The sequence below is a fragment of the Pelophylax lessonae genome, assembly GCF_965119305.1.
Source record: "Pelophylax lessonae genome assembly, chromosome: 8".
NCBI lineage: Eukaryota > Metazoa > Chordata > Amphibia > Anura > Ranidae > Pelophylax > Pelophylax lessonae.
The window spans coordinates 85,684,818-85,712,528 of NC_138775.1; the positions used below are offsets into that span (position 1 = coordinate 85,684,818).

The following is a 27,711-nucleotide window of genomic DNA, read 5'->3' on the forward strand; positions in this document are numbered from 1 at the left end:
ACTGCTTTGGGACGTCCCTACAGTCAAGAAGATGAAGAGCTGTGTCCCTCCCTGGGCAGTAGCTATAGCACTAGACCTCCTCTGTAAATCTAAAGTGGTAACCTGTAACCTGTTTTAAAGCGTTGCTTATCGATAGTAAAATGTATGTTGTTTGTCCCCGATGAACAGGTGTGCGTGGTTTTAAAGTGTGACATGTTTGGTATGTTACTTGGTGTAACATCATCTTTTATCTTTTATATTGCAAAAAAAAAAAAAATTGGATGACATATTGTTTTTTTTGGGAAAACCGCTGCGCAAATGCGTGAGATAAAAATATGCCACCAATTTATTCTCTAGGGCCTCTGCTTTAAAAAATAAATAAAATAAAGAACATTTGGGGGTTCTAAAACTGATTGTTACATGTGAACAATAAATGCCAGAAAAAGCTTGGTCCTTCAGTGGTTAAGAAAAAGAAGAAAACTAACGCAGCCACGGCTTTTAAGGATTGGTTGGCTGCAATGTATTATATTTTTGGCTTTGCATTTCATACTGCTTTAATATCCATGTGTAGCAACACTGATAGATTCTCTGTTGGCAACTAAGCTTATTTGGATGTTTTTTTTCCCTAGCAGATTGATTTTGGTTTGCAATTGTGATTGGTCTTGGGCTATCTTCTAGCCTGCCTTCTTGCATTTATGTTAACAATCCTAGTGTATGTGATTAGTGGGAAGTTTGTTTATATACAGTTGTCTTTGAAAAAACAAAATGTATTCTGTTTTGTATCTAAATGACAATCATGTATGGATTCTTATTTTATACAGTTGGTTTTATATATTTTTTAAATACATTTTATCTTCTCTAGCATTATCCAGACTACTATGCAATAATTAAGGAACCCATAGATCTGAAGACGATATCCCAGAGGATACAGGTATGCAGCCTTAGCTTGCAGGGCCTTCTTTATCAATTCTTTGAAAGAAGAATCTCTGATGCCTGTAGCAAACAATCAGATCTTCTTTTTCCACTGTATATTGCTCTGTGAGCATCTTGTTGGGTTTTACAGGCATCAAAGATTTATCATACAGGCTGGTTCTCCAATTTTTGTATGTACGCAACAGTGGTTTTAGTTTGTCTCAAGAAGCAATAATTAAGGCTGAAATAAGAGATTTTACTGCTGTTTTTTTCATCCTTTTTTAAATGATTTCTTTAACTACTTGCTGACCGCCCACAGTGATCACATGATCACAATGTCAACAAAGCTGTTATGAATCATAACCGCTTTGCTTCATTTGCTAGTGAGCTGTGATTGGCCCACAGCTATCACATAGTATCTGGGCAAATCATAGTGTCCTGTACCATGTGATTAGCTGTAGCTTATCACAGATTACTAGTATTCACAGCTGTCATGAACTTAACCCATTCATGACCAGCAATAAAAGTGTAAATAGAAAAAAAAACCCTAAACACTCCCCAGAGTAGTGCAGTGTTAATATGGTAACATTGAACTACTTTGATGAAAGTATGAAAAAAATGTTAAAATATTGAATAAAAAGTTATTTCAAACATATATATTTTTTATTTTTTGTCCCTGATCACCACCACACCAGTTATATCACGACAGTGTACTGCACTGGTGACAGTGTTTTAAACAAATTGTGAAAAAAAAAATGTTTTAACTTGCTTTACAGGTAAAACGCCTGTAAAACGCTCTATATTGCCTTTCCAGCATTTGCATTTAGTCTATGGGGCAAAAACGCCTGTAATCTGCCCAAAAAGAAGCTCATGTACTCTTTGGAGCATCAGGCGTTTTGCTCAAGGCGTTGGAACGCTCAGATGTGAACAGAGGCCATTGAAATGAATAGGATTTGTCTTGTTGGGCGTTTTTTGAGCTGATCCTTAGAGCTGAAAAACGCCCCAAAACGCCTACATGTGAACTTAGCCTTAAACCTCAGTGCTAATTGGCAAGTGAATAAACAAACAAATAGGACTGCCTGTATAATGATATGATTGTCTTGCATATATAAAAGTGTATCAATAAAATTATAAAGTAAGGACTGATCTTGTGCAGTTTCTTTTCGGGTTGTAATTATATTCTGGGAAAACCGACATTTAACCTGCTTTAATTTGACTTGGTAGGTAGGGGCTCGATTATTCTTCTAGAAGACAACCAAGAAGGACAGCGCTATCCGGGTATTGGTACTATCATAACAGTTCTCTAATGATGAACAGGCCAATGAAATATCCATTGGCCTGTTCATCATTAGAGAACTGTTTTGGGCACCAGTTCTTAAAAAGGATATCGGGGAAATGGAGAAAGTGCAGAGAAGGGCAACCAAACTGATAAGAGGCATGGAGGAGCTCAGCTATGAGAAAAGATTAGAGGAACTGAATTTATTCTCTCTTGAGAAGAGGAGATTAAGGGGGGATATGTTCAACATGTATAAATACATAAGGGGACCATATAGTGAACTTGGTGTTTTAGTTATTCACTTTTAGGTCAACACAGAGGACAAGGGGGCACTCTTTACATCTAGGGGAAAACAGATTTCGTCTCCAAATACAGAAAGGTTTCTTCACCATAAGAGCTGTGAAAATGTGGAATAGACTTCCTCCAGAGGTGGTTCTGGCTAGCTCACTAGATTGCTTTAAAAAAGGCCTGGATTCTTTCCTAGGTGTACATAATATAAATGGGTATTAAAATTTTTTTTAGGTAAAGTTGATCCAGGGATATATCCGATTGCCTCTCGGGGGATCAGGAAGGAATTTTTTTCCCCTGCTTTAGCAAATTGGATCATGCATTGCTGGGGTTTATTTTTTGCCTTCCTCTGGATCAACAACTGGTATAGGATTGTGTATATGGGATTGTATGGTTGGGTTTTCAATACTGTTTTTTTTTTTTTTGGTTGAACCCAATGGACTTTTTGCAACCTGACTAACTATGTAACCAACACCCGGATAGCGCTGTCCTTCTTGGTTGCCTGTTGGATGGTCATTTTGTACTAACCCTGACTGCTGCGCCGGTTTGGTTTGGAACAATTTACACTGTGGACGCCACAGTGTTCAGCGCTGGAACTTTGTTGCATATGTACCAATTCTTCTAGAAGAAGCCATTCTCAACCAGGGTTCTTCTGGAGCAGGGTTCTTAATCTGGGGTCCATGGGTTGCAGGGGGTCAGTAAGGGTCTGATAAAGAATAACAATTACATTAACAATAAAGCCACCCTCCTTGTAACAATAAATGGTTTCCCATTGAAAGAAACCAAAGAAAATGCACCCAGCCACTGCTTATAGCATTGACCACTAAGCAAATGTTTACCGTAAAATTTGTATCATTGTGGGGGTATATAGCTTTCATCAGATTCTAAAAGGATCTGTGACTCCCAAAAATATTAAGAAAAAAGTGGTTATTGTGGGTTCCTTGAGCTGTGTGGCTAATTTGAGGCTAATGTGGCCTCCCATTTGATGTTGTCTGCATAGTTCCAGGGCCAAAGCTACCTAAAAGTCAGCTTTGTGACACCAGTGATCTTTTTAGCTGTGTAAGGTCATGCAACTTTGCATAAACTTCAAAGTAGCTCATGCACTGCTTTGGCCTGATTTGTGTTATTGTTGTGATTTGAGATAGTTTCATGCAACTTGAGGGCCATAGACTTCAATGTTAACCCTCAGAAGTTGCATGAAAGTCGTACCTGAATGTTAAACAATGCAACTAGTGTGCAACAGTTGTCCATTATCACTGGTGAAAGCCAAAGTCGTATCCAAGTTGCACCCAGCCAAAGTTGCGTCATAGGTGCACTCCAAAGTCGTTGCAACTTTGGACTTGTACAAGTGTGAATGGAGCCTTAGGGTGGCAGTATGACTACCCCTGTAAGGTGGCATTCTTCCCACTGGCCACCAGTTTAGGGTGCATTTTTTTTCTACTGACCACCTTTAAACTGTTTTTAACAGAGGTTTTTCTAGGCCTATAATTTGTATAAATTGTAATTTATATATGTTAGGAAAGGCTAATCTAAAATGTTCATTGTTTTTATATTGTCATTTGTTTTTTATTACAGTCTAGTTATTATAAAAGCGTTAATGCAATGGCAAAAGACATTGATCTGCTAGCAAAGAATGCTAAAACCTACAATGAGCCAGGTTCGCAGGTGTTTAAGGTCAGTAAATACCTTTTCTAATTCCTTTTAAGTCTGATACATTTTATACAGATGATGCATGCAGTAGAGAATCCAGTGAAGTTTGTACTGCACTCCAAATGGGGAGTGTCTGTCAGGAGAAGCAGTTAATTTCTGCCGCCCATACGAATCAAAGCTACATAACACTGTACACCAAGCCATTTGGCTCATAAGGACTGTCTTATCAAACAGGGTGTGTTTGGAAGGGTATCAAAAATGTTCATCAGGTGCCCCTTTAACACCTATGTGTACCTATGTGATTCATATTTCATGTTCAGTATTGTGTGCACGTTACTGCAAAGCATGATAACCTAGGAACTGTGGTGCATTGCAGTGCCTTTAATTTTAAAGGGCAGCCCAGCACATCACAATAGACAGGTATGTGCTCTGTGGCACTCTAGAAAACAAACGGTGCATGTGGGTTAAAAAGGTTTGTTGTCACTGTGTTGGCAGGCTATTTAAAAATAATGGACTGGCTTACCATGACCCATGTTAATATGCATGTGATAACACCCCACACCAGTATTTCTCAACCTTTTTTTGGTCAAAGCCCCTTTTAAAATTTTAGGCAATCTCAAGGCACCCTTTAAAAGTATGGAAAAATCTCAAAGGCACCCTTTAAAATGATAAACAGTCTTGGGGCAGCCCATTCTTAAATGTAAAAAACTATTCTAATAGCTTTACACAATGCAGCAACATTCATACCCAAGACACCCGTGATTTTTTTTTATTCCAAAGCAAAAACACTTTTGCAGGGAGAGGGGCACAGGAGGGTCAAACAAGGATGCTTTGAAGGCCACAGGCATCCTCCTTTTTAACTGATGACACCATTGGTTGTTAGGCTTCCAGTGTCTAGAAAGTCGTAATGGTGCATAATGGAAACCTCTGACTGTGTAACTAAAAGGCAGGCTTCATCCACCCGCTGATTTGTATACAATGTTTGATCAATTTGTAAGGCATTTTGCCAAGGCACTTCTGAAGAAGCCTCAAGGCACCCCAGGGTGCCTGGGCGCCCTGGTCGAAAAAGGCTGCCCCACACAAATGTGAATCCAGCCTTCAAGTAAATGCAAGACAAAACATGTCAGGTTTTTACTAATATCAAGGACTTTGCTCAAGAGACTTCCCTTCATTGAACAAGTGACAGTGGTTTCACCAGACAGGAAGTGAAGAGAAAATCTGCAACAGGAATGAAGAGAGCAGAGTTTTTTTTTTTTTTTTTTACTACCCTGTACTAAAAAAGCAGCATTTTTATTTTTGTCTGTTACAATTGGAGATGTTACTTCCTGTCTAGTGAAACCTTGACCAGGGTTTTAACCATTCCCCACTGTCGCCAAAAGAAAAGTTTTGAATATACCTCAATGTTGTAGTACAATTGAATTGCCATCCTTTTCCATTGTCCACAAATTTGCAGCTAGGATAAATGTTTATGAACCTCATAAATAACATATTTATCCTGTTTCTTCCAGGATGCAAATAACATAAAGAAACTTTTTGCCATTAAGAAGTCCGAAATTGATTATACAGAGTCCTCAAAGTCAAGTTTGCGTAGCAGGTACAAAATTGCGCTCAAATTCATTATTGTTTGGTTCATTGGGGAAATACCTGTGGGCTATATGCTCTGCTTTTTGATGGTGGTGGGGCTCCCTTTTCTCTTTCGTTCATTGCCAGACACAACTCCATATCTTCTTGACCAATGGGTTTATGCTGCTCTCCATAGGAGTAGGACACTAGGCGGAATAAAAATATAGGGCAGTCCCAGGGGGTATACTCCCACTTGATATGGGACTTCAGTTTTTTTTTTTTTTTTTCTACCTAGTCAGAAGTAAGGACCCTACTTCATTGAGATCTCTGGTCCTAGCATTTTTTCCTTTTATTATTTTCTGTTCCTGTGAGAACTATAATCAATTCTGTTTTTATGAGAACTACAATCAGCTGCCGGGGTCTAGGCCTATGTCGCAGCGTTCCTATTTGGCCGACAGCCCCCACACTTCGGTGGAGAGGGGTCCTGTCAGGAGATGGCGCCCGCCTGTGTTCCTGGTATGGTGAGTAAATGTGTCCCCCTCTTCCCTGGCGGATTTTGGGGGTGGAACGCTGGTCCCCTCCCTGGGGTGGTCGAACCCTCACACTCCTGGGTTCTCGTTGTCCTGTCGTGAGGGACTGTTGCGCCTACCTGGGGCCGGGATCTAGTTTTGCAGGCCGCATGGGGCCCGGGGAGTGCGTGGTGCTCGACCGATTGGGGTGGGGGGGGGTCTTCTGTGGGTTCCCGGGGAGAGCTCCAGCTGGATGGTGTTGGATGGGCTGGCAGGGGGTCCCCCTATAGGTCCTGGTTGCTGTGTTCTCGCGCGTAGCCGCCATTTGCCTGTTTCTATGGCGTCGGCCATCTTGGTACACCTGTCCTCGGCCATTTTTGCAGTGGATTTTTTTGCTGTGAAGGCTGGTGGGTGTGCCTGGAGGCGTTTTTTGGTGGGAGGAGCTCCTCCCTTCACTCCTGGGCAACTTCCTGGCTCACTTTCTTTTCCTGAGCCCCCGCTAACGTGCAGACCTTCCTGATCAGATTGCTGCATTCCAGGGACAGCGAGTTGCTGGGGGCATTCTCTCTCTCTCTCTCTTCTCTCTCTCTCTCTCTCTCTCTCTCTCTCTCTCTCTCTTTCTCTTCTCTTCTCTTTTTCTTTTCTCTTTCTCTCTTTTCTCTCTCTTTCTCTCTCTTTTTCTCTCTCTCTTTCTCTCTTTCTCTCTTTCTCTCTCTCTCTTTCTCTTTCTCTCTTCTCCTTTCTCTCTTTCTCTCTTTCTCTCCTCTCTTTCTCTCTCTCTCTTTCTCTCTCTCTCTCTCTTTCTCTCTCTCTCTCTCTTCTCTCTCTCTCTCTCTCTCTCTCCCTCTTCCTCTCCTCTCTCTCTCCCTCTCTCTCTCCTCTCTCTCTCCTCTCTCTCCCTCTCCTCTCTCTCTCTCTCTTCTCTCTCTCTCTCCTCTCTCTCTCTCTCTCTCTCTCTGGGGAGGGACGTTCTTTTCACATATATTTCCCAATGTTTGCTGGTGGATTCTATTAGTGCAAATGGACCCCTCAGATCATGTGTTCCCACCTGACCCCTTACGGAGGCAACAGGGCCCCCCGGATCTCAACTGTCCACCGATGCGATTTCAGCGGTCCTGGAAGCATTTGTGTCCCGGGTGGAACTGGCCTTTAGAGGGTGGGTGCGAAGAAACGTCTCCCACATAACCCCTGCCTCTCTGATGTCTGTCTCAGATTCTAAATCTGACTCAGCCACCGCAGACGTGGGTACCCTGGCCGGGTCTGGTACCCTGCGCCGTGCTTCCTCTGATAGTGAGGATGAGCCCTCTACTGCTGCGCAAGATAAGGCGCTGGTGGACGCACTGGTTGTTTCTGTGCGTGGAAAATTGGAGGATGCGGCTGTCGTCGCTCCTGGGGCGCAGGTTGCCTTCGGCACCCATAAACCTTCAAGGGTGCAAAAGTTTTTTTTCTTTCCCCACTTATTTTGCTGACCTACTCGCAAACTACTCGCAAAAGAAGGCAATCGGCCAAAACGTTCCTCTGGGGTGTCTAGGTGGTTTACTAGATGCTACCCCTTTGAGGAGTCTCTAGTGAAGAAGTGGTCGGTACCATCTAAGGTGGATCCTCCAGTCTCCAGGCTTAACAAGGCTACCTTTATTCCGGTGGAAGATTCCCCTTCCTTTAAGGACCCAGAGGATAGAAAAGCGGAGGCTGTGGCCTGCAACATGTACTCTTTGGCGGGGACTGCACTGAGGCCTGCTTTTACTGCGGCACTTGTCACGCAAACAGTGACTGAATGGGCGAAGCTGCTACGCATTGACGTGGAGGGCAAGCCTGACCCTCCTGCCTTTGGGGAGCTGTTGGACCAGATGGTGCAGGGGCTGCAATTTGCTTGCGATTCCGCGCTGGACACGGCTTCCCTTTTGGGTCACCTGTCATTTTCAGTGGTGGTCATGAGGCGTATGCTCGGGCTGAAGTGTTGGTCTGCAGATCTGGCTTCTAAGAAGGCCTTGACGGAACTCCCCTTTCAGGGGGACCGTCTGTTTGGGGCTACCCTGGACGACCTTATTCAAGGCTCCCTTGCGTGGTTCCAAGCGCCCCTGGTCTGGGAAACAAATGGGTCCGGGAGGTTGTGCGGTCTGGATACAAGATCGAGTTTCGATCCGTTCCTCCGGTTAGGTTTTTCCCTTCCAATGTCCGCCTATCCCCGGATCGCTTGTGAGCGCTCTATGGGGCAGTGCGGGACCTGCTACAGCAAGGAGTGATCGCGTTGGTTCCACTCGCGTAACGCTTTCACGCATTTTATTCCAACCTGTTCGCGGTTACCAAGAAGGAGGGCAAGGTGCATCCGATCCTGGACCTAAAGGCACTGAATGTGTTCGTGCACGCTCAAAAGTTCAAGATGGAAACTATTTTCACGGTGGTGGCCTCCCTACATCAGGGTGATTTCCTGGCTTTAATAGACATCAAGGATGCCTACCGTCACATACCAATCTATGCCCCTCACCAACTGTTTCTCCGTTTTGCTGTGGGAGAGGATCACTTTCAGTTTGTGGCGTTACCCTTTGGTTTCGCCTCTGCTCCCCGGGTCTTCACAAGGTGTTGGCCCCGATCCTGGCGCTGTTGCAGCAGCGGGGGATATCGGTCCTAGGTTACCTGGACGATCTGATTCTCCATGCGGAGTCCCTTGCGTTACTGACGGAAAACTTGGGGGTCACCATGAGGACTCGGGTGGATTTTGAATCTTCAGAAGTCGTCTCTGACCCCTTTTATGAGACTGGTCTATCTGGGTCTGACTTTGACTCGTCCTCAGCCAGGGTGTTTCTTCCTTAGGAGAAACTCCAGAAGCTCCAGTCAGCGGTTCAGCTGTTAATGTCCAACGCCAGGTCGTCCCTTCGGACCTGTATGAGAGTGCTGGGGCTGATGGTGTACTCTTTTTGAGGCGGTCCTATTTGCTCAATTCCACAGGAGGGTTCTTAAAAGGGAAATTCTTTTCAAGTTGGACAAACAGCCGAATTCTCTGGACCTTCGGATTCGGCTAAGCCACAGGACCGGGGAGTCCCTGGTCTGGTGGCTTCGGTCTCCGATGCTTCACTCGGGGGAAATCCTTTCTCCCCATATATTTATATTCAATTGTCACCACGGATGCGAGTCTGTCCGGGTGAGGGGGGGAGTCCTCAATCAGGACTCGGCTCAGGGAGTCTGGTCCCTGGAGGAATCTCGATTGCCGATCAATGTCCTGGAGCTGAGAGCAATTCGGCTTTGCCTGGTGCACTGGACCGACCGTCTGAAGGGTTGTCCAGTGCGCATTCAATCAGACAAGGCCACGGCCGTGGCTTATGTCAGTTACCAAGGGGGCACCAAGAGTGTCCTTGCAGCCTTGGAAGTAGCGTGTATTCTACATTGGGCGGAGCGCCATGTCTCCGCTCTCTTCGCTGTCCACATTCCTAGAGTGGAAAATTTGAAGGCTGATTACCTCACCTGCCAGGCCTTAGATGCAGGGGAGTGGTCCCTGCATAAGGAGGTGTTTCAGCAGTTGTGCCTTCGTTCACGCGCTTTGGACGTGGATCTGTTGGCGTCCTGCATCAACAGAAAGGTACAGAGGTCTCTGGCCCGCTCTTGGGACACCGCAGACATGCTGGTGGCCCCCTGTATGCCTTTCCTCCTCTCACAGGATAGAGGTGGAAGGGATTCCGGTCATTCTTGTGGCTCCGGACTGGCCTCACCGTGCTTGGTACGCTGACTTGGTCAGGCTTGTCACAGACGCCCCGTGGAGGCTTCCTCTCAGGGAGGATCTACTGTCTCTGGGGCCAATCTTCCATCCTGCTTTACAGTCGCTGCCTTTGACGGCTTGGCTGTTGAAAGCCAGGTGCTGAAGGACAGGGAATTGTCTGCTTCAGTGATTCCCACTCTGCTAAAAGCGAGAAAGGCGACTTCTAGGAAGATTTATCATCGTACGTGGAAGTCGTACATTGGTGTGAGTCCCTTGGGACCCACCCTCGTTCCTATTCGGTGGCTCGAATCTTAGCTTTCCTTCAACGCGGAGTTGATCAAAAGTTGACCTTGAGTACTATCAAGGGTCAGGTGTCGGCCTTGGCTATTTTCTTCCCGAGGCCATTGGCCACCTATTCCCTGGTGCGTAGCTTCCTGCAGGGGGTGCGATACTTGGTACCTCTGGTGCGACCTCTGCTACCACCTTGGGACCTTAATTTGGTGCTGTCTGTTCTCCAGAGGCCTCCCTTTGAGAGTATTCGGGAGATTCCCCTGCTTACCTTGTCTCAGAAGGTTGCCTTCTTGGTGGCTATCACTTCTGCGTGCAGGGTGTCGGAACTGGCTGCGCTGTCCTGTCGTTCTCCCTACCTGGTAGTTCACAGGGATAAGGTGGTACTTCAGCCGGATCCGTCCTTCCTGCCGAAGGTAGTTTCCAGTTTTTACTTAAATGAGGACATTGTGTTACCCTCTTTGTGTCCTAAGCCTACACATCCTAAGGAATTTGCTCTGCATACCCTGGATGATGTTCGGGCGATCAAGGTGTGTTTGGCTTCTACTGAGTCTTTTCGCAAGTCTGACTCGTCTGCTGCGACTATTTCCAGATGGATCAGACAGACAGTGGTGCAGGCTTATTCCATTAGGGGCCAGGTTCCTCCTTTCCCTGTCAAGGCGCATTCTACTCGGGTGCTGAGTGCTTCCTGGGCTTTTCGCCATCAGGCATCTGTGCTTTACTTGTGCAAGGTGGCAACCTGGTTGTCTGTTCACACCTTTACCAAATTTTATAAGAGGGATGTGCTGGCATCTGTGGATGCTTCCTTTGGCCACAAGGTTTTGCAGGCTGCTGTTTGGAGGGCCCCTTGGCCTTCCTTGAGGTCGTTCCTGTTTGGTTTTTCAGGTTGACCTCATCTGGTTGTTCTGAGTCCTGTGTTGCCTGGTTGGCCTTGGGGACTTGTTTTTTTCTTCTGCTGTTCCCACTCCTCATTTGTACTGCTTTGGGACGTCCCTACTGAAATGCATCAGAGGACTGTGTCCGTCAATGAACGATAGAGAAAACTGGATTTTTGGCTTACCAAATCCTTTTGCTCTTCGGTTCATTGACGGATGCAGTACCCGTCCCTCTATTTTTTTGAGTGGGTTGGTGTGTTTTGATACAAAACTGACATCCTATGCAGGAAGAGAGAGGGTATACCCCCAGGGATTGCTTATAGGCGTAGCCAGAAATTCTTTCTGCCTAGTGTCCTACTCCTGTAGGGGGCAGTATAACCCTACTGATATGCATCAGAGGACTGCGTCTGTCAATGAACCTAAGAGAAAATGGTTTTACGGCAAGTCAGAAATCCAGTTTTTTATTGTTGAATGGATTTATTAGAAACCAGTTAAAATGAATGATTTACTGATACTTTATAACTACTACTGCTTTCAGGAACAAGCGACCTGCACAAGGGGATAGGCTGTCTGCTATCACAATGGCACTGCAGTATGGCTCAGAGAGTGAGGAAGATGCAACTCTAAATGGTAAGCTTTCTGTGTAGGGGTCCACACCATGGCTTATATTTCCAGTACCAGATCTGCTGTTAAAGCTGTGCCAGCCATAGTAAAAGCTAACCTAAATTTAGGATTATTCCGATTTAGTCTTCACTCATAAATTCAGAGGATATTAAATATCTCACTTCAGAAAAGGATACGTGATAACATTTTGGCTTTTTAGTTGTGTTCTCTGAAGGGGAGTTTGGTTGTTTGAATAAAATAGCTCTAAGTCTAGAGCCCTATAAGTGATCTTTAGTAGCTCAGTCACACAAATAATGTCTATAGTAGTTACAGTGGGTATCAATCAGTTGTTATGCGATGGTACAAATGGCCGCCCATGGTGTAAGCCACACAAGCAGTTTAAACAGCCTTAATCGTTTTTGCATGCTTTTTGTGTGGTGTAATTAGTTGGGAACCACTTATTCCATCTGTTTAGTGATTGATTAATAGCAATCTTGGTTTCCCATGTATCTGCAACCAAAGTCATTTAAGGTCAGTCTTCTGGCACAACTCTGTGCTCTAGAGATAAGTATTTCAGCACTTTATGTAATGCTCACTAATTTAACTGGATCATTAGCATAGCTGGGGCAAAAAGATAAAAAGGCTTTGCTTTGTGGTATACTTGAGGTCATGATTTTAGCTACAGACAGCTGGTATTTTCAGAAGGTGGTTATGACCTCTCAATATAGCCAGTCGTTTTTTTTTTTTTTTTTTTTTAAACCACTTAAAGTAGTATTAATGCTCAATTTTTTCAATAATGCATTCTCTGATACATGGTAAACATTGCCCAGTATATAATGGGCAAAAAAAAACTTGCATAATTCAATATGCACTGCTGTCAGTCCCAAGTTACACAGCACTGCTTTCTTAGACTTCTGGGTAAAGGAACACACGGTGAGTAGCTCACATGCGCAGAGGTGTCCGTTTATGAAACTGAGATGAGCAGATCACTGCTCATCTCCGATCATTATTGGTTTATGAAACAGAGATGATCGGGGGAGAACATGTTCTCCCCCGATCATCTCCGCACACGTCATTGAGTGACACAGAAACGGCCAGGTTATGAAGCTGCGATCTCCGCACTTCACTGGCGATCTGTGCCAGAATTCACACTCTCAGATACACCAACCCAAAGGTGGTGAATCTGGGAGAGAAGACAGAATCGTGGGAGAACTAAGGGGGAAGAAGGAAGATTATCAACATCCTTCTTCCTCGATCAGACCCCCCCAACACGGTAAACATGTCTCCCTGCTATATATATATATATATATATATATATATATATATATATATATATATATATATATATATATATATATATATATATAATCTCTGTATGTATGTGTGTGTGTGTGTGTGTGTATATATATATATATATATATATATATATATAGTATGTGTGTGTATACAGTATATATGTATATTTATGTAGGAGGTCTAATTATTTTTATAACATTAGTGGGGGTCGAAAGCACGTGTACTCAGCAGTGATAATCTATCACTGCTTAAAAAACGGGCACCAGTGATTTTCTTGTACTGTAATCTCGCTTTGTCTCACGAGATTACAGGCGGCCCATTCACTTCTACACAGATCTCGGCCGTTCTCCGAGGAAACACTTCTCTTCTGTTCACTCTGTGAGAAGTGAAGTTCTCCGCTTCCTAAACAGGGTGCCAGAGGTGATAATTTTCCTCTGAGAACTGCCAAGAAGTGAAATGAGAAAAAAAATCTGTTTCATAAACGGACACCAGAGTCCCAAGGACAGTGCAGGCTGCAGTTGCTCTCAATCACTGTCAGAGAGGAAGAGGAAGCAGGGGAGTGGCTTGCTGTCCATCTTTTTCTGTAGATGCAGGCAGCATAAGCAGACTTGTCTGTAGTTACATGCAAAGGTAAGCTCCATAGGCCCTGCCAGAGCAGTCAGAAAACAGGGAAGAGTGTATTTTAAAATATACAATAAAAAGCAAGCATCAGGTTAAAAGGAAAACCAGTAAGAAACAAAATGGCCCTGCCCCACCTGGACTGGGCTTCGCAGCACATGGAAGGGCAACACATTCAAGACAAAACCAGAGAAATTCCCAGCTCAACTCACCAAGCAGTCTGCTTACCAACCAGATTAACCCGTCTAACAGTATGTATTAAAAACAGGGGTTTAGTTAGCACACATTTGCAAACGCATGCGTAAGCTGCAAGGCCAATTCACAGCACCCTGTATTACCTGCAGTCCTAACTCCTGCAGTTAGGACTGGTGAGTTGAGCTGGGATTTTCTCTGGTTCGGTCTTAAAAGGAAAACCACATAGCAAATGTGATAAGTGCTGATATCTGCAGCACTAATTAGTTTTACAATGTGGGTTTAAAAACACTTTAAGGACTTTTGTGAGTATAAATGCATCCTGTGATTAGGCTGTAGGGAGAGCACACATTTATCTTGCTGATTTTGGGTTGGGTTTAGTTTTACAGTGCAAATCCTAAACTGTTATATTGGTGCTTGTTGTGGAACAGTGATTTAATATATAATCTCTGTTTTAGAACATTGAAGAAACACCCTGGGGATGTTTAGTGGGTGATCAAAATGCGTAAATCGCTAGCAGTACATATGTTTTACTACACATATAGAACAAATTGCTTCTTGTGAATTGGGCCATACAAGTAACCTGTAGGAGCGATTAATCGGTAATGATTCCAAAATGCTCTAAATGTGTGCAGTTAATACTAGAGAATGGGGACAGATCCTACTGGTGATAAGGATACTGAGAACTAAACTGTGTATGGGGGAAAATATCACTGGTTTCTCCTCCTGCAGGTGCAGGCAAATAGTGTTTTTTGGAAATGCAAGTTAAATATATAGAATATAGCATAACTATGACTGCCTAGTAAAGGTCACCTAGTAATGATTTGTAAGGATGTTTAATCAAACATTATCCCGAGAGGCCAGTAGTAACTCTGAACTTTAGAGAGACACAGCTGAGCTGAGAAATAATCTATGAGACCGGTATTAACCCAGATTATTCACCATGCTGTGCTTTATGGAATGCAGTAGCCATATTAATACAGTAAAACCTTGTATTGCAAGCATAATTCGTTCTGGAAACATGCTTGTAATCCAAAGCACCCTTATATCAAAGCGAATTTCCCCATAAGAAATAATGGAAACTCGGATGATTCGTTCCACAAGTCCTTCAGTTTATAGTCCTATATACAAAGATTATAGCAATGTGATAGGTTGTGTAACCATAAAAATGTTCAACCACAATATGCAGCCTTCCCAAGGGGATTAGAAGCAAAATCTAGCAGAGCTACAGAATATAAAAGAGAGGAGAGGAGCCTCTAAGTGTAGCAATATGGTTACATTTAATGAAGGTTCAACATTTAGCAACTCACATGGTTGATGATTAAAATAGGCACACCTAAGTATGCAGGCATCCGGGGTAAAGCTGTCCACATAGACCATCTTCTGAACCACCGGCTCTCACCACTGTCAGTCTGCAATCGTGACCGGGAAGAATAGCCTGCAGTAGAGTGATCTGAAAGTGAGGCTTTGAATCACTCATGGAGTGCAGCGGGGAAGGGATGATGAAGATGGCTGTGCAGAGGATGGTCTATGTGGACAGCTTTACCCCAGATGCCTGCATACTTAGATGTGCCTGTTTTAATCATCAACCATGTGAGTTGCTAAATGTTGAACCTTCATTAAATGTAACCATATTGCTACACTTTAGAGCCTCCTCTCTTCTTTTTTATACATGACGCTACTTGTATATCAAGACATCGCTTGTATATCAAGTCAAAATTTATTTTTAAAGTTTGCTTGTCTTGCAAAGCGCTCTCAAGCCCCCTTAAACCAAGTTACTTTCAAACCAAGGTTTTACTGTACTCATTTTAGAGTTCACTAAAAGGTACACAAATGCTAAATACATTTTCTTGTCTGGTCCATGCTGAGCACTGACCATAGGGCAACAGGCTTTTGTATTGTGATTTTTAAAAAAAAAATATTTTGCATCTTCAGTGTGTGTGTGTTGTAAATCAAATGTTAAGAATACTAGTTAAATCTATTTTTTTATTCAGTCTAATGGGGTGAATGCTTGAATATGCCATTCTAAAATACGCATTATACATTTTGTAGTTCTGTTTAATGCACCGCTTTCAGTACTGATATTTTGCATTTGTTACTATAGCAGCAGTGGTAGCAGCAGTAACAACATCATCTTCATCCATCCGCTATGAAGAACCAGAGTCAGAAGGTGAAAGTGTAACCTCTTTTATGGACATATCCAGTCCATTATACCAACTTTATGAGACTGTCAAATCTTGCCGGAACAACCAGGGCCAGCTGATTGCTGAACCTTTTTTCCAACTTCCATCAAAGAAAAAATATCCTGATTATTTCCAGCAAATCAAAAATCCTATCTCACTGCACCAGATCAGGTAAAGACATGATTGTTTGTTTTGTTTTACATAGTAGGCAAGGTTGAATTAAAAACTATAGTCCATCCAGTTCAACCTGTGAAATCCAGTGTTATCTGTGTTTATAGAGTGAAAGCTGCATTCTTTTGTTAACATTTGAGGGTTTAAATATTATCCTAATTGTACAGGGCACAGTACTTTATTTATAGACCATGGATTATATGCAGCTTCCTTCAGGTGACTGGTCATTGACAAAAAAAAAAAAACACTTGCTAGGGCTGCCCTGGGAGGCACCAAGTAACTTTACCTGCTCTGTGAGATTTTAGTTATCTTAATCGTACAGGACATTGACTTGATATTCATAGACTCTGGGCTGTAGGCTGGTACCATCAGGTGATTGGACTCTGGCAAAGCTTTTGATTACATGCCCCCTATAACTCTACCCCACTCCACGAGTATTCCGTTTTTTTTCCAGCGTACAAAGGTGATGGCTCTCTTCTACCTTACGGAGAAATCTGCATAAGCATAACTAGTTTATTATTTTACTTTAGATTCTTGATTTAACTCTTCACTGTCTTCTAATACAATAAGAGAAATCTTGCATCTGGATTAATGCAACCACAGAATTAAATGATTGTGCACTTTGTGGACTGGCCCAATCATGAATGGATTTTTGCTCCTTCTAAGCTTTTTGCTTACAATTTATTTATTTTTTTATGGAAAAGGAGTTTAAGAAGAAATGGGCTGTCTTGGGAATGGATCCTGTCTTTTCATTTCTCACTGAACACCTTACAGATCCTTTTGGGGATATTTCTCTTTAAAGGATTGTGTTGATAGGCATCTGGAAGTCCTTTAAAATGCCTTCTTTGCTGGACAGGATGTATGATTAAAGAACATGAGCCTGCATTTTGAAGACTCTACTCTTCGAACAATTACAGCTGATGCCCTCAGCATTGCTGCTTTATGTTGTTCTAGAGCAGGAGTCTTCAAACTATGGCCCTCCAGTTGTTCAGGAACTACAATTCCCATCATGCCTTGGCATGTCTGTGAATGTCAGAGTTTTACAATGCCTCATGGGATGTGAAGTTCCGCAACAGCTGGAGGGCCGTAGTTTGAGGATCACTGTTCTAGAGAATGTAATTCGCTAAGTCTGTACAATGCCCTTATCTGTGCAGGATTTTATGCCTAAAAGCTTCTTAACCGGTTGCTGACCGCCGCAAGTACATATACTGCGGCTGTCAGCCCCGGCCAGTCAAAGTGACGTACCGGTACGTCACTAGCCTGGGAGCCAATAGTGGGCGAGCGTGTGCCGCCGGAGGCGCGCTCCCGCCTCGGTTTGTTCACAGACACCTCCGTGCGTGTGACCGGCGGACCTGATGTCCGCAAGTCACTCGCGATCGTCCGTTGTGAAGGGAGAAAGGCAGGCGGCTAATGTAAACAAAGCCGCCTGTCATTCTTCCCTGTGTAAAAGCACTGATCTAATGGTCCTGCTATGTAGGACCGTTGATCTGTGCTGTTACACACACAGCCACATCCCTGCACAGTTAGAAGCACGCCCCTAGGGACACACTTAACCCCTCCCTCTCCAATAAACCCTTCCCTGCAAGTGTCATTTGTACAGTAACAGTGCATATGTATAGCACTGATTACTGTAGCAATGTCACTGGTACACCCAAAAGTGTCAAAAATGTCAGTCAAGGGTCCGATCTGTCCGCCGCAATGTCGCAGTCCCGCAAAAAAAAATTGCAGATAGCCGCCAGTACTCGTTAAAAAAAAAAACAACAAAAATGACAAATCTTTCCCTTAGTAAACGCAATAACTTTTGCGCAAACCAATCAAAATACGCTTATTGTGATTTTTTTTTTTTTTTTTTTTTACCAAACATAGGTAGTAGAAAACAAATTGGCCAAAAATTAAAAAAAAAATATTGTTATTTTTGCAAAATTGTCACTCTTTTTTTTGTTTATAGCGCATGATCAAAAAAAAGCACAGGTGATCAAATACCACCAAAAGAAAGCTCTGTTTGTGGGGAAAAAAAGGACGTCAAATCCGTTTAGGTACAGCGTCGCACGACCGCGCAATTGTCCGTTAAATTCACACAGTGCCGAATCGCAAAATACCCCCCCTGGTCAGGAAGGGGGTAAAATCTTCCGGGGCTTAAGTGGTTAAACGCATGCCTTTTGATGGTGAATGCCTATTTGGGGAATCTCTTAATAAATGTATCAAGGAAGTCACTGGCTAACGGGTGCTTTTACACCACAAAAAGAAACTGAAGGTCTCCTACTCCTTGTTTGTTATTGAAAAAAAAAAAATGTTATACTTACCTCCTCTGTTGCAGTGGATTTGCACAGAGCAGTCAGGATCCTCCTCTCCCTGGGTCCCTCCTCTGCTCTCTTGGCCCCTCCCTCCTATTCAGTGCTCCCACAGCAAGCCCCTTGCTGTGGGTGCTCCCAAGCTGAGTCACAGCTCCCTGTGTCCATTCAAACACAGCCCGCCCCTCTCTTCTGATTGGCTAGCTGACTTTGACAGCAGCCAGTGGCGCAGCTTCGGTGTCTCAGCCAATCAGGAGGGAAAACCTTGGATGGCTGAGACACTCGTGGATATCACTCGACATAGAGGGACCTCAGGTAAGTGTTAGGGGGGCTGCTGCACACAGAATGTTTTTTTTTCCTAGTGCATAGAATGCATTAAGATAAAAAATCTTCTGACTTTACAACTCCTTTTAATGATTGCCTTTCACCATCTTCAGACACCAGGTGTGGTCATACCAGTTCAGAAAAAAGGTTTAAAGGTTTCTATTCATTCCTAACTTAACCATACCTAAATGGGAAACCCCCTCCTAATACTGGACTTATTCTAGACAGATTTCTTTGTGCCAAATTTTTGGATAGAATCTACAAAATCTGTCATTGCTTCTCTTAGACAAGGGGAATTTCTTGCATCTGTAGAGATGCAAAATGCATATCTACACATTCCCATCTTCCCCTGACATCAGCACTACCATTCAGATTCTTCTCTGTGCCTCAAGTGTTTACAAACTTTTTTCCCAGTTTGTAGCTTTATGCGAGCCCAGAACTTTTATGTTACAGGTTGCCTGGACGATGTCCTACTGAAGGACTTCATAGTCACAACCTACCAATGTCCAGAGGACAATTTGATATCTTCAGACCTTTGGTATGATAGCCAACCTTTCATAGTCTGCTCTCTAGCCCTCGCACTGTCTGAAATACCTGGCTTTATTCTTAACCATAGCCCAACCCAGAATTTTCCCTCCCCCCCCCAAGAGAAGGTTTCTTTCCTAAGGTCCCACACGGGGACCCTCAGGTCAAAGGGTACTCCTCAGTTTGCTTCTGCATGAAGGTTCTGGGTTTGATGGTACCCTCTTTTGAGGCTATTTCCTTTTGCCCAGTTTTACTCCAAACCCCTTCAATCCAACAAACTCTGCATAAAACAAGCAAATCCAATTTTTGGATTGCGCAATGTTTAGGTTTAGCCAAATCTCTCCCTAAGTTGGTGGATCTCCAATCCTACCCTGGAGTTGAGAATGTCTTTTCTTCACATAATGTGGAAGATGGTGACAACAGATGTCAGCCTGGGGCACAGTTTACAATTCCTTGACTGTCCAGTGGACCTGGTCCTCACAGGAGTCAAAACTTCCCATCATCATTCTGAGAGCCATTAGATTGTCTCTACAGTAATGGACCCTTTCTTCGGAATGGTCAACCCGTTAAGGTACAGTCAGACAATGCCATGGCAGTAGCCTACATAAACCATCAGGGGGCACTAAAAATCAGGCTGCCCTAAAAGAAACAAGTCGGGTACTCTTTTGGGGGAAAACTCACATTCCAGCTCTCTCGGCTGCCCACGATAGACAGTGATCAATTGTCAGGGGGATTTCCTAAGCTGTCCACATTTAGAGCCAAGGTACTGGTCCCTGCACCCAGAGATCTTTCAAATCTCTGTCAAACGTAGGGAAAACCAAGGCAAGGATGAACCTGGAGGCAAGCATGTTCACAACAAACTCGAACAACAGCCAACACCAGGGATCCTTTTGACTTTCACAGTGAATGTTCCTGTGATTCTCTGCACTCGTTTCAAGCTGGTTTATGGATTTCTTTGAATGGAGAATTTCTTTTGAATGTTGTGCAAGATCAAGAAGGAAAGCTGTCTGGTGATTCCCATTGCACAAAATTGGCCCAAAAAATGTGGTATAAAGACATAAAGGAGTTGATTTACTAAGACTGGAGTGTGCAAAATCTGGTGCGGCTGTGCATGGTAACCAATTTGCTTCTAGCTTGTATAGTTAAGCTTTGACAAAGAAACCTGGAAGCTGATTGGTTTCCATGCAAAGCTGCAACAGATTTTGCACTCCAGTTTTAGCAAATCAACTCCACAGTCTTCATCCTTGGCCTCTTCCAAATAGACCAAAATTACTGGCCCAAAGTCCCTTTTTTCATCCTGCTTCAGTTACTGGCTTTAAAAGCATGGCTGTTAAAACCCAAGTCCTAAAGGATGGGGATATTTCTACCTCTGTTATTCCCACCTTACTCAGAGCAAGAAAATCCAACTGGTCATGACCTAAGTACTCTTAAGGAACAGGTTTTTGCTTTATCCATCTTATTCCAAAACCTCCTGCATTTCAATTCCTTATCAAGACTTTTCTTCAGGTAGTTGCTCATACAGTATAAATCCCCCAACTCTGCCTCATATGTCACCTTGGAATCTCCACTTGGTGCTCTTTGTACTTTCATAGGCCTTCCTTTGAACCATTTAGTGATTTTTTTTTTTTTTTTTTTTTTTTTTTTTTTTTTTTGTTCGATAACCTCACTTGTAAGGTTTCTTTTCTGGTAGACATTACATCTGGAAAATCTTCTTTCCTAACCAAGGTGGTCTCTTCTTTCTACCTCAATGAGGACATTGTCCTTCCTTCCTTTTGGTTGGCTTTTCTGTGCTTTTACCGGTGTTATGTACCATCCCGAGGGGCATTTATAGTTCTTTTTAATGTTGTTTACGTCAACCGCTAAGCTATGGACAGCACTCAATATTCTGTTTACTTCTTGTTCTTTTAATCGTGTTTCTATTTTTTTTCCCCCCAATTCTCAATGAATGGAGGCCTTCCATGACCTGTTAATTCAGTTAGCATTTTATATACAGTGGGTACGGAAAGTATTCAGACCCCCTTAAATTTTTCACTCTTTGTTATATTGCAGCCATTTGCTAAAATCATTTAATTTCATTCTTCTTCCTCATGAATGTACACATAGCACCCCATACTGACAGAAAAACACAGAATTGTTGACATTGTTGCAGATTTATTAAAAAAGAAAAACTGAAATATCACATGGTCCTAAGTATTCAGACCCTTTGCTCAGTATTTAGTAGAAGCCCCCTTTTGATCTAATACAGCCAGGAGTCTTTTTGGGAAAGATGCAACAAGTCTTTCACACCTGGATTTGGGGATCCTCTGCCATTCCTCCTTGCAGATCCTCTCCAGTTCTGTCAGGTTGGATGGTAAACGTTGGTGGACAGCCATTTTTAGGTCTCTCCAGAGATGCTCAATTGGGTTTAAGTCAGGGCTCTGGCTGGGCCATTCAAGAACAGTCACGGAGTTGTTGTGAAGCCACTCCTTCGTTATTTTAGCTGTGTGCTTAGGGTCATTGTCTTGTTGGAAGGTAAACCTTCGGCCCAGTCTGAGGTCCAGAGCACTCTGGAGAAGGTTTTTGTCCAGGATATCCTTGTACTTGGCCGCATTCATCTTTCCCTCGATTGCAACCAGTCGTCCTGTCCCTGCAGCTGAAAAACACCCCCACAGCATGATGCTGCCACCACCATGCTTCACTGTTGGGACTGTATTGGACAGGTGATGAGCAGTGCCTGGTTTTCTCCACACATACCGCTTAGAATTAAGGCAAAAAAGTTCTATTTTGGTCTCATCAGACCAGAGAATCTTATTTCTCACCATCTTGGAGTCCTTCAGGTGTTTTTTTAGCAAACTCCATGCGGGCTTTCATGTGTCTTACACTGAGGAGAGGCTTCCGTCGGGCCACTCTGCCATAAAGCCCAGACTGGTGGAGGGCTGCAGTGATGGTTGACTTTCTACAACTTTCTCCCATCTCCTGACTGCATCTCTGGAGCTCAGCCACAGTGATCTTTGGGTTCTTCTTTACCTCTCTCACCAAGGCTCTTCTCCCCCGATAGCTCAGTTTGGCCGGACGGCCAGCTCTAGGAAGGGTTCTGGTCGTCCCAAACGTCTTCCATTTGAGGATTATGGAGGCCACTGTGCTCTTAGGAACCTTAAGTGCAGCAGAAATCTTTTTGTAACCTTGGCCAGATCTGTGCCTTGCCACAATTCTGTCTCTGAGCTCTTCAGGCAGTTCCTTTTGACCTCATGATTCTCATTTGCTCTGACATGCATTGTGATCTGGAAGGTCTTATATAGACAGGTGTGTGGCTTTCCTAATCAAGTCCAATCGGTATAATCAAACACAGCTGGACTCAAATGAAGGTGTAGAACCATCTCAAGGATGATCAGAAGAAATGGAAAGCACCTGAGTTAACCGGTTGCCGACCGCCGCACGACTATATACTGCGGCGGTCAGCCCCGGCCAGGCAGAGTGACGTATCGGTACGTCACTCGCCTGTCACTGACTTGCGAGCCTATCGCGGGCGGGCGCGCGCCCGCCGAGGCGCGCGCCCGCCGCGGCTCGTTCACAGGCAAGTCAGTGCGTGTGACCGGCGGACTCGATGTCCGCCAGTCACACTGCGATCGCTCCTGTGAAGGGAGAAAGACAGAGCAGCTTGTGTAAACAAGCTGCCTGTCAGTTCTCCCTGTGTAAAAGTGAAGATTTGTCCGTTCTACTATGTAGAACGGTTGATCTTTGCTTTTACACCAATAGGAATGTCCCTACACAGTTAGAATCACGCCCCTAGGACACACTTAACCCCTCCCTGTCCAATAAAGTTAACCCCTTCCCTGCCAGTGTCATTTTTGCAGTAACAGTGCATATGTATAGCACTGATTACTGCAGTAATGTCACTGGTACCCCCAAAAGTGTCAAAAATGTCAGTCAAGGGTCCGATCTGTCCGCCGCAATGTCGCAGTACCGAAAACAAAATCGCAGATCGCCGCCATTACGCGTTAAAAAAAAAAAAACAAAAATGACAAAAATCTTTCCCTTTGTTAGTAAACGCGATAACTTTTGCGCAAACCAATCAAAATACGCTTTTTGCGATTTTTTTTTTACCAAACATAGGTAGCCTAAAACAAATTGGCCGAAAAATGTTAAAAAATTTTGATTTTTACTTTTTTTTTTTTGGGAATTTCATATAAAAAAATGTGAAAAATATTGTTATTTTTGCAAAAATTTACGCTCTTTTTTTGTTTATAGCGCGTGATCAAAAAATCGCACAGGTGATCAAATACCACCAAAAGAACGCTCTGTTTGTGGGAAAAAAAGGACGTCAAATTCGTTTAGGTACAGCGTCGCACGACCGCGCAATTGTCCATTAAAGTCACGCAGTAAAAAAGCGCAAAAAAACCCCTGGTCCTTTAGCAGCCAAATCCTCCGGGGCTTAAGTGGTTAAATATATGAGTGTCACAGCAAAGGGTCTGAATACTTAGGACCATGTGATATTTCAGTTTTTCTTTTTTAATAAATCTGCAACAATGTCAACAATTCTGTGTTTTTCTGTCAGTATGGGGTGCTATGTGTACATTCATGAGGAAGAAGAATGAAATTAAATGATTTTAGCAAATGGCTGCAATATAACAAAGAGTGAAAAATTTAAGGGGGTCTGAATACTTTCCGTACCCACTGTATCTGGGATATACCATGTTTTACTTTTATTTGTGGATTGTAAAGTTTTTCCACTAGGGTCAAGTCCTTCTCAGCTCTAATGGGTCGTGGCAGGGACCCCACAAATTGTTTTAGCTGGGAATAAATCCATTCATTTAGGGACAGGTTCTCCCCCTTAGTTTTGAGTTCATTATATGACCTTATTTTCCCCCCTCGTGTAATGTCTTTTTACGGCATGTTTTTATTCCAATTACCAAATTGTGTCTCGTTACCAGGTGCAAAGTAATTTGTGCCTTCTATTGATATTAGTGGTGAATTGTATAACAATTTAGCTTGTCTATGTATCGTGTCCCATGTCTTAAACACGGCTCTAGTTATTTCATGTGTATATTCCTGTGACTCCCTATATTTAGGTGGGATCCAAACATTCCTATCTAATTGTGTTCCATTTAACATGGTTTCAATCTAAACCCATCTTTTATCTGAAATTGTTTTGCCCATTCTATCATTCCTGTATTATAACAACAGTGTAATATCTTTTAACCCCTGTGCAGCTAAAACACAGTGAAAAATATCAGCGCAAAAAATAGTGCAACATATAAAATGTGCAAAAATGGTAATCTAAAAATCAATTCAAATAAATGTGCCACAAATATGTGCAAAATATATGCAAAGAATATTGTAAATGTATGTGACTGGCAGCACCCACCAACTGTGTCCACACTACACAATAAGGGTAAAGAAAATCAAACAGTGTTGCTCCTAATCTATACAATAACACACTTTAAGACCCCGTTCACACTGGGGCGACGCTACTTGCCAGGGCGACCTCGGAGCGGCCGGCACGGACTTCATATCATTGAAGTCATTGTAGGTCGCTCCAGGTCGCCCCAAAGAAGCTCCGGACCCTTTTTCTAAGTCGGAGCGACTTGTGTCGCTCCTATTAGAACGGGTCCACAGCTTCTCTATGGCAGGCGACCTATCAGGCGACCAGGTCGCCTGACAGGTCGCCCCAGTGTGAACGGGGTCTTTAATATATAGTGTACATCAAGGTGAGTAATAAAAGTCCAAAAATCAAGTGAAGAAAGTCTTCAATACTTCACACCACAGTGACTGTGTTCACCAACCATTCACCAGTAAATTTGGCCCCTCACCTCACTTTTAGACCCCCGCAATACCAACGGTCTAAATAAGCGTGTTCCCTCAATTAGGGTATATGCGAGATGGAAACATCACATAGATATGTATGGAAGTTCACTCCGATCCAAATTGGTCCAGTTCATGCATAGGGAGATAATGGACAAGAATCTAGTGCTCTCCGTATAGTTAAACAATTCAGGTATTTATTAGAATGCACTTACATGATTTAGTATTCCAAACAGCATATAAAGGTTGGTTACAAACATTCAGCACGCTCGTCTTGAGGGGATAATTGATGGGAAACTAGCTTATTTAGACCCTTGGTGATGCGGGGGGTCTAAAAGTGAGGTGAGAGGCCAAATTTACTGGTGAAGGGTTGGTAAACAGTCACTGTGGTGTGAAGTATTGAAGACTTTCTTCACCTGATTTTTGGACTTTTATTACTCTCCTTGATGTACACTATATATTTAAAGCAGTGGCGTCGGCAGGGGGGGGCTGACAGGGGCTATAGCCCCGAGTGTCCCTTTGAAAAGCCCCGAGTCTCCTCTTCAAGTTAGAAAACTGTTAGCCCCGAGCCTCCTCCACCCCCTCACCTGGCTGGCTGGCTGACTGCCGCTGTGTACTCCTTCGCTGCCTTCGGCCGTTCTTCCTTCCTTTTCGCCTGCAAGCCGCGGAGCCGCTGACACACTGGTTGCTAGCCTGCCGCTTAGCATCTAGCAACCAGTGACGTCAGTACAGGAGCGTCAGGTCACGTGACAGCAGCAGCAGAGCGCGCGGCGGCTCCGAGAATTCCGCCTCCGCGCCATGAACTGACTCCACTCACCGGCCACCTCCCTCTTCTGGCACTGGTGCCGTTTCCAGTCAGAGAGGGAGAAGAGAGGACATTTGGTGACCACCAGCCAGGACCAGGTAGGCGGCAGGGCGGGCAGGCGAAAGCTTGCCAGAAGCCGGCGATCGTTGGGGAAGAGAAGAGGATTCTTTTGTGAGGGACCAGGTGATGGCTTAGCGTAGAAATTATAGTAGGAGACCCAGTAACATACATGTGCATTAATTTACCACTGTTGGAACTTGGCAGGACTTTCTTTAATGGCTGGTGTGTGTGTCACTGGGACAGGAAGATGGGAGAAATCTCTGTAAAGGACGCACGGGGAGCAAAGAAAGCTTGCCAAAGGTTCTATGCTTCTTTACTTGAGTAGAAAAAAAATGTTACTAGTAGTACTTAACAGCTGAGCTCATACAGAACTGGGCCTTGTTGAAATATATATATTGAATATTTCAACAAGGCCCAGTTCTGTATGAGCTCAGCTGTTAAGTACTACTAGTAACATTTTTTTTCTACTCAAGTAAAGAAGCATAGAACCTTTGGCAAGCTTTCTTTGCTCCCCGTGCGTCCTTTACAGAGATTTCTCCCATCTTCCTGTCCCAGTGACACACACACCAGCCATTAAAGAAAGTCCTGCCAAGTTCCAACCAAAATACTGTCAGCAATACAAACCTAAAATTAAAAGAAAATGTTTGGCTGCTGAAATTCCACAGTGCCGGTTCACACTTGTGCGACGCGGGAAGGCTGCGAATATGCAGCGTGTTCCCGCATCGCATTCGTACATCTGGCAGTTCACACTGCCATATGCGATATGCAGGGGGTGTCAATTAAAAGTTAACGACACCCCCAGTTGCGATCGCATATCGCAGTGCGTTCTGGAAGTTCGCACAGAATCGGATCGCACAAGTGTGAACCACTGTGCGATCCGATTCTGAGGCGGCTCAAAAAATGCCTCATGTGCAAGTTTGCTGTGGATGCGCTGCGAATTCAGCCATACAAAGTGTATGGCTGAACTCGCATCCGCACAGGAGATCGCATGTAATGAAGGAGCAGTGCGCTCCGAATTACATGCGATGAGCGCATCCGCAGAAGTGTGAACCGGCACTTAATATTGCCTATATATATATATTATTTATATTTTCCATCTCCTGTCTGTACCCTATCTTCTACTTGACTACAAATACCTTCTGGCAGCGCACAGGCCTCTCTTTTCTGCTTTTATACTTGCATGTTAGGTCCCTTTCACACGGTCCGCATTCCGTTGTGGACCGTGCTCTGCTCAGCGGGGATCGATCCGCCGATCCCCGCTGAGCCGGCGGATGACAGCTCCGTCTCGGCACTGTGTGCGGAGAGGGAGGTGTCAGAGCCCCGCTGCTCTCTATGGGGAATCGGATGACAGCGGACCACCTGTCCGCTCTCATCCGATCCCCAGGACGGATGGAAAATAGGGTTTCCATCCGTCTGGATTTCACGGACAGGATCGGATGCGGATGGCAGCTGGTGTCAGCGGACATGTCTCCACTGACATCCGCTGCTCCATAGGGCTGAATGGGGCATCCGATCAGATCCACCTAAAAAACTGACAGCAATACCCACCAACATTACCCAGCAGCAGTAACCGCCAGCACTACCCACCAGCAGTAATCACCAGCAGTACCCGCCAGCACTACCTGCCAGCAGTAACCCCCAGCACTACCCACCAGCGGTAATCACCAGCAGTAACCGCCAGCACTACCCACCAGCTTTACCCACCAGCTTTACCCATCAGCGGTAACCACCAGCATTACCTGCTAGCATTACCCGCCAGCACTAACTACCAGCACTACCCACCAGCTTTACCCACCAGCAGTAACCACCAGCACTACCTGCCAGCAGTAAC

The 27,711-nt window shown here is 44.1% G+C and overlaps 1 protein-coding gene across 4 annotated transcripts in view; it reads left to right on the top strand.

The window, feature by feature from the left end:
• The window catches only part of PBRM1 (polybromo 1), a 179,058-nt gene that overhangs the window by 34,608 nt on the left and 116,739 nt on the right, over nt 1-27,711 (top strand). For 3 of the 4 annotated variants that reach the window (XM_082265488.1, XM_082265485.1, XM_082265487.1), the window contains exons 7-11: nt 842-910; nt 4,031-4,129; nt 5,614-5,699; nt 11,570-11,661; nt 15,845-16,094. In XM_082265488.1, coding sequence (XP_082121614.1) covers nt 842-910; nt 4,031-4,129; nt 5,614-5,699; nt 11,570-11,661; nt 15,845-16,094 — 596 coding nt within the window. The remainder of the gene's footprint in view (nt 1-841; nt 911-4,030; nt 4,130-5,613; nt 5,700-11,569; nt 11,662-15,844; nt 16,095-27,711) is intronic. The other variant, XM_082265486.1, reaches the window with a different exon arrangement.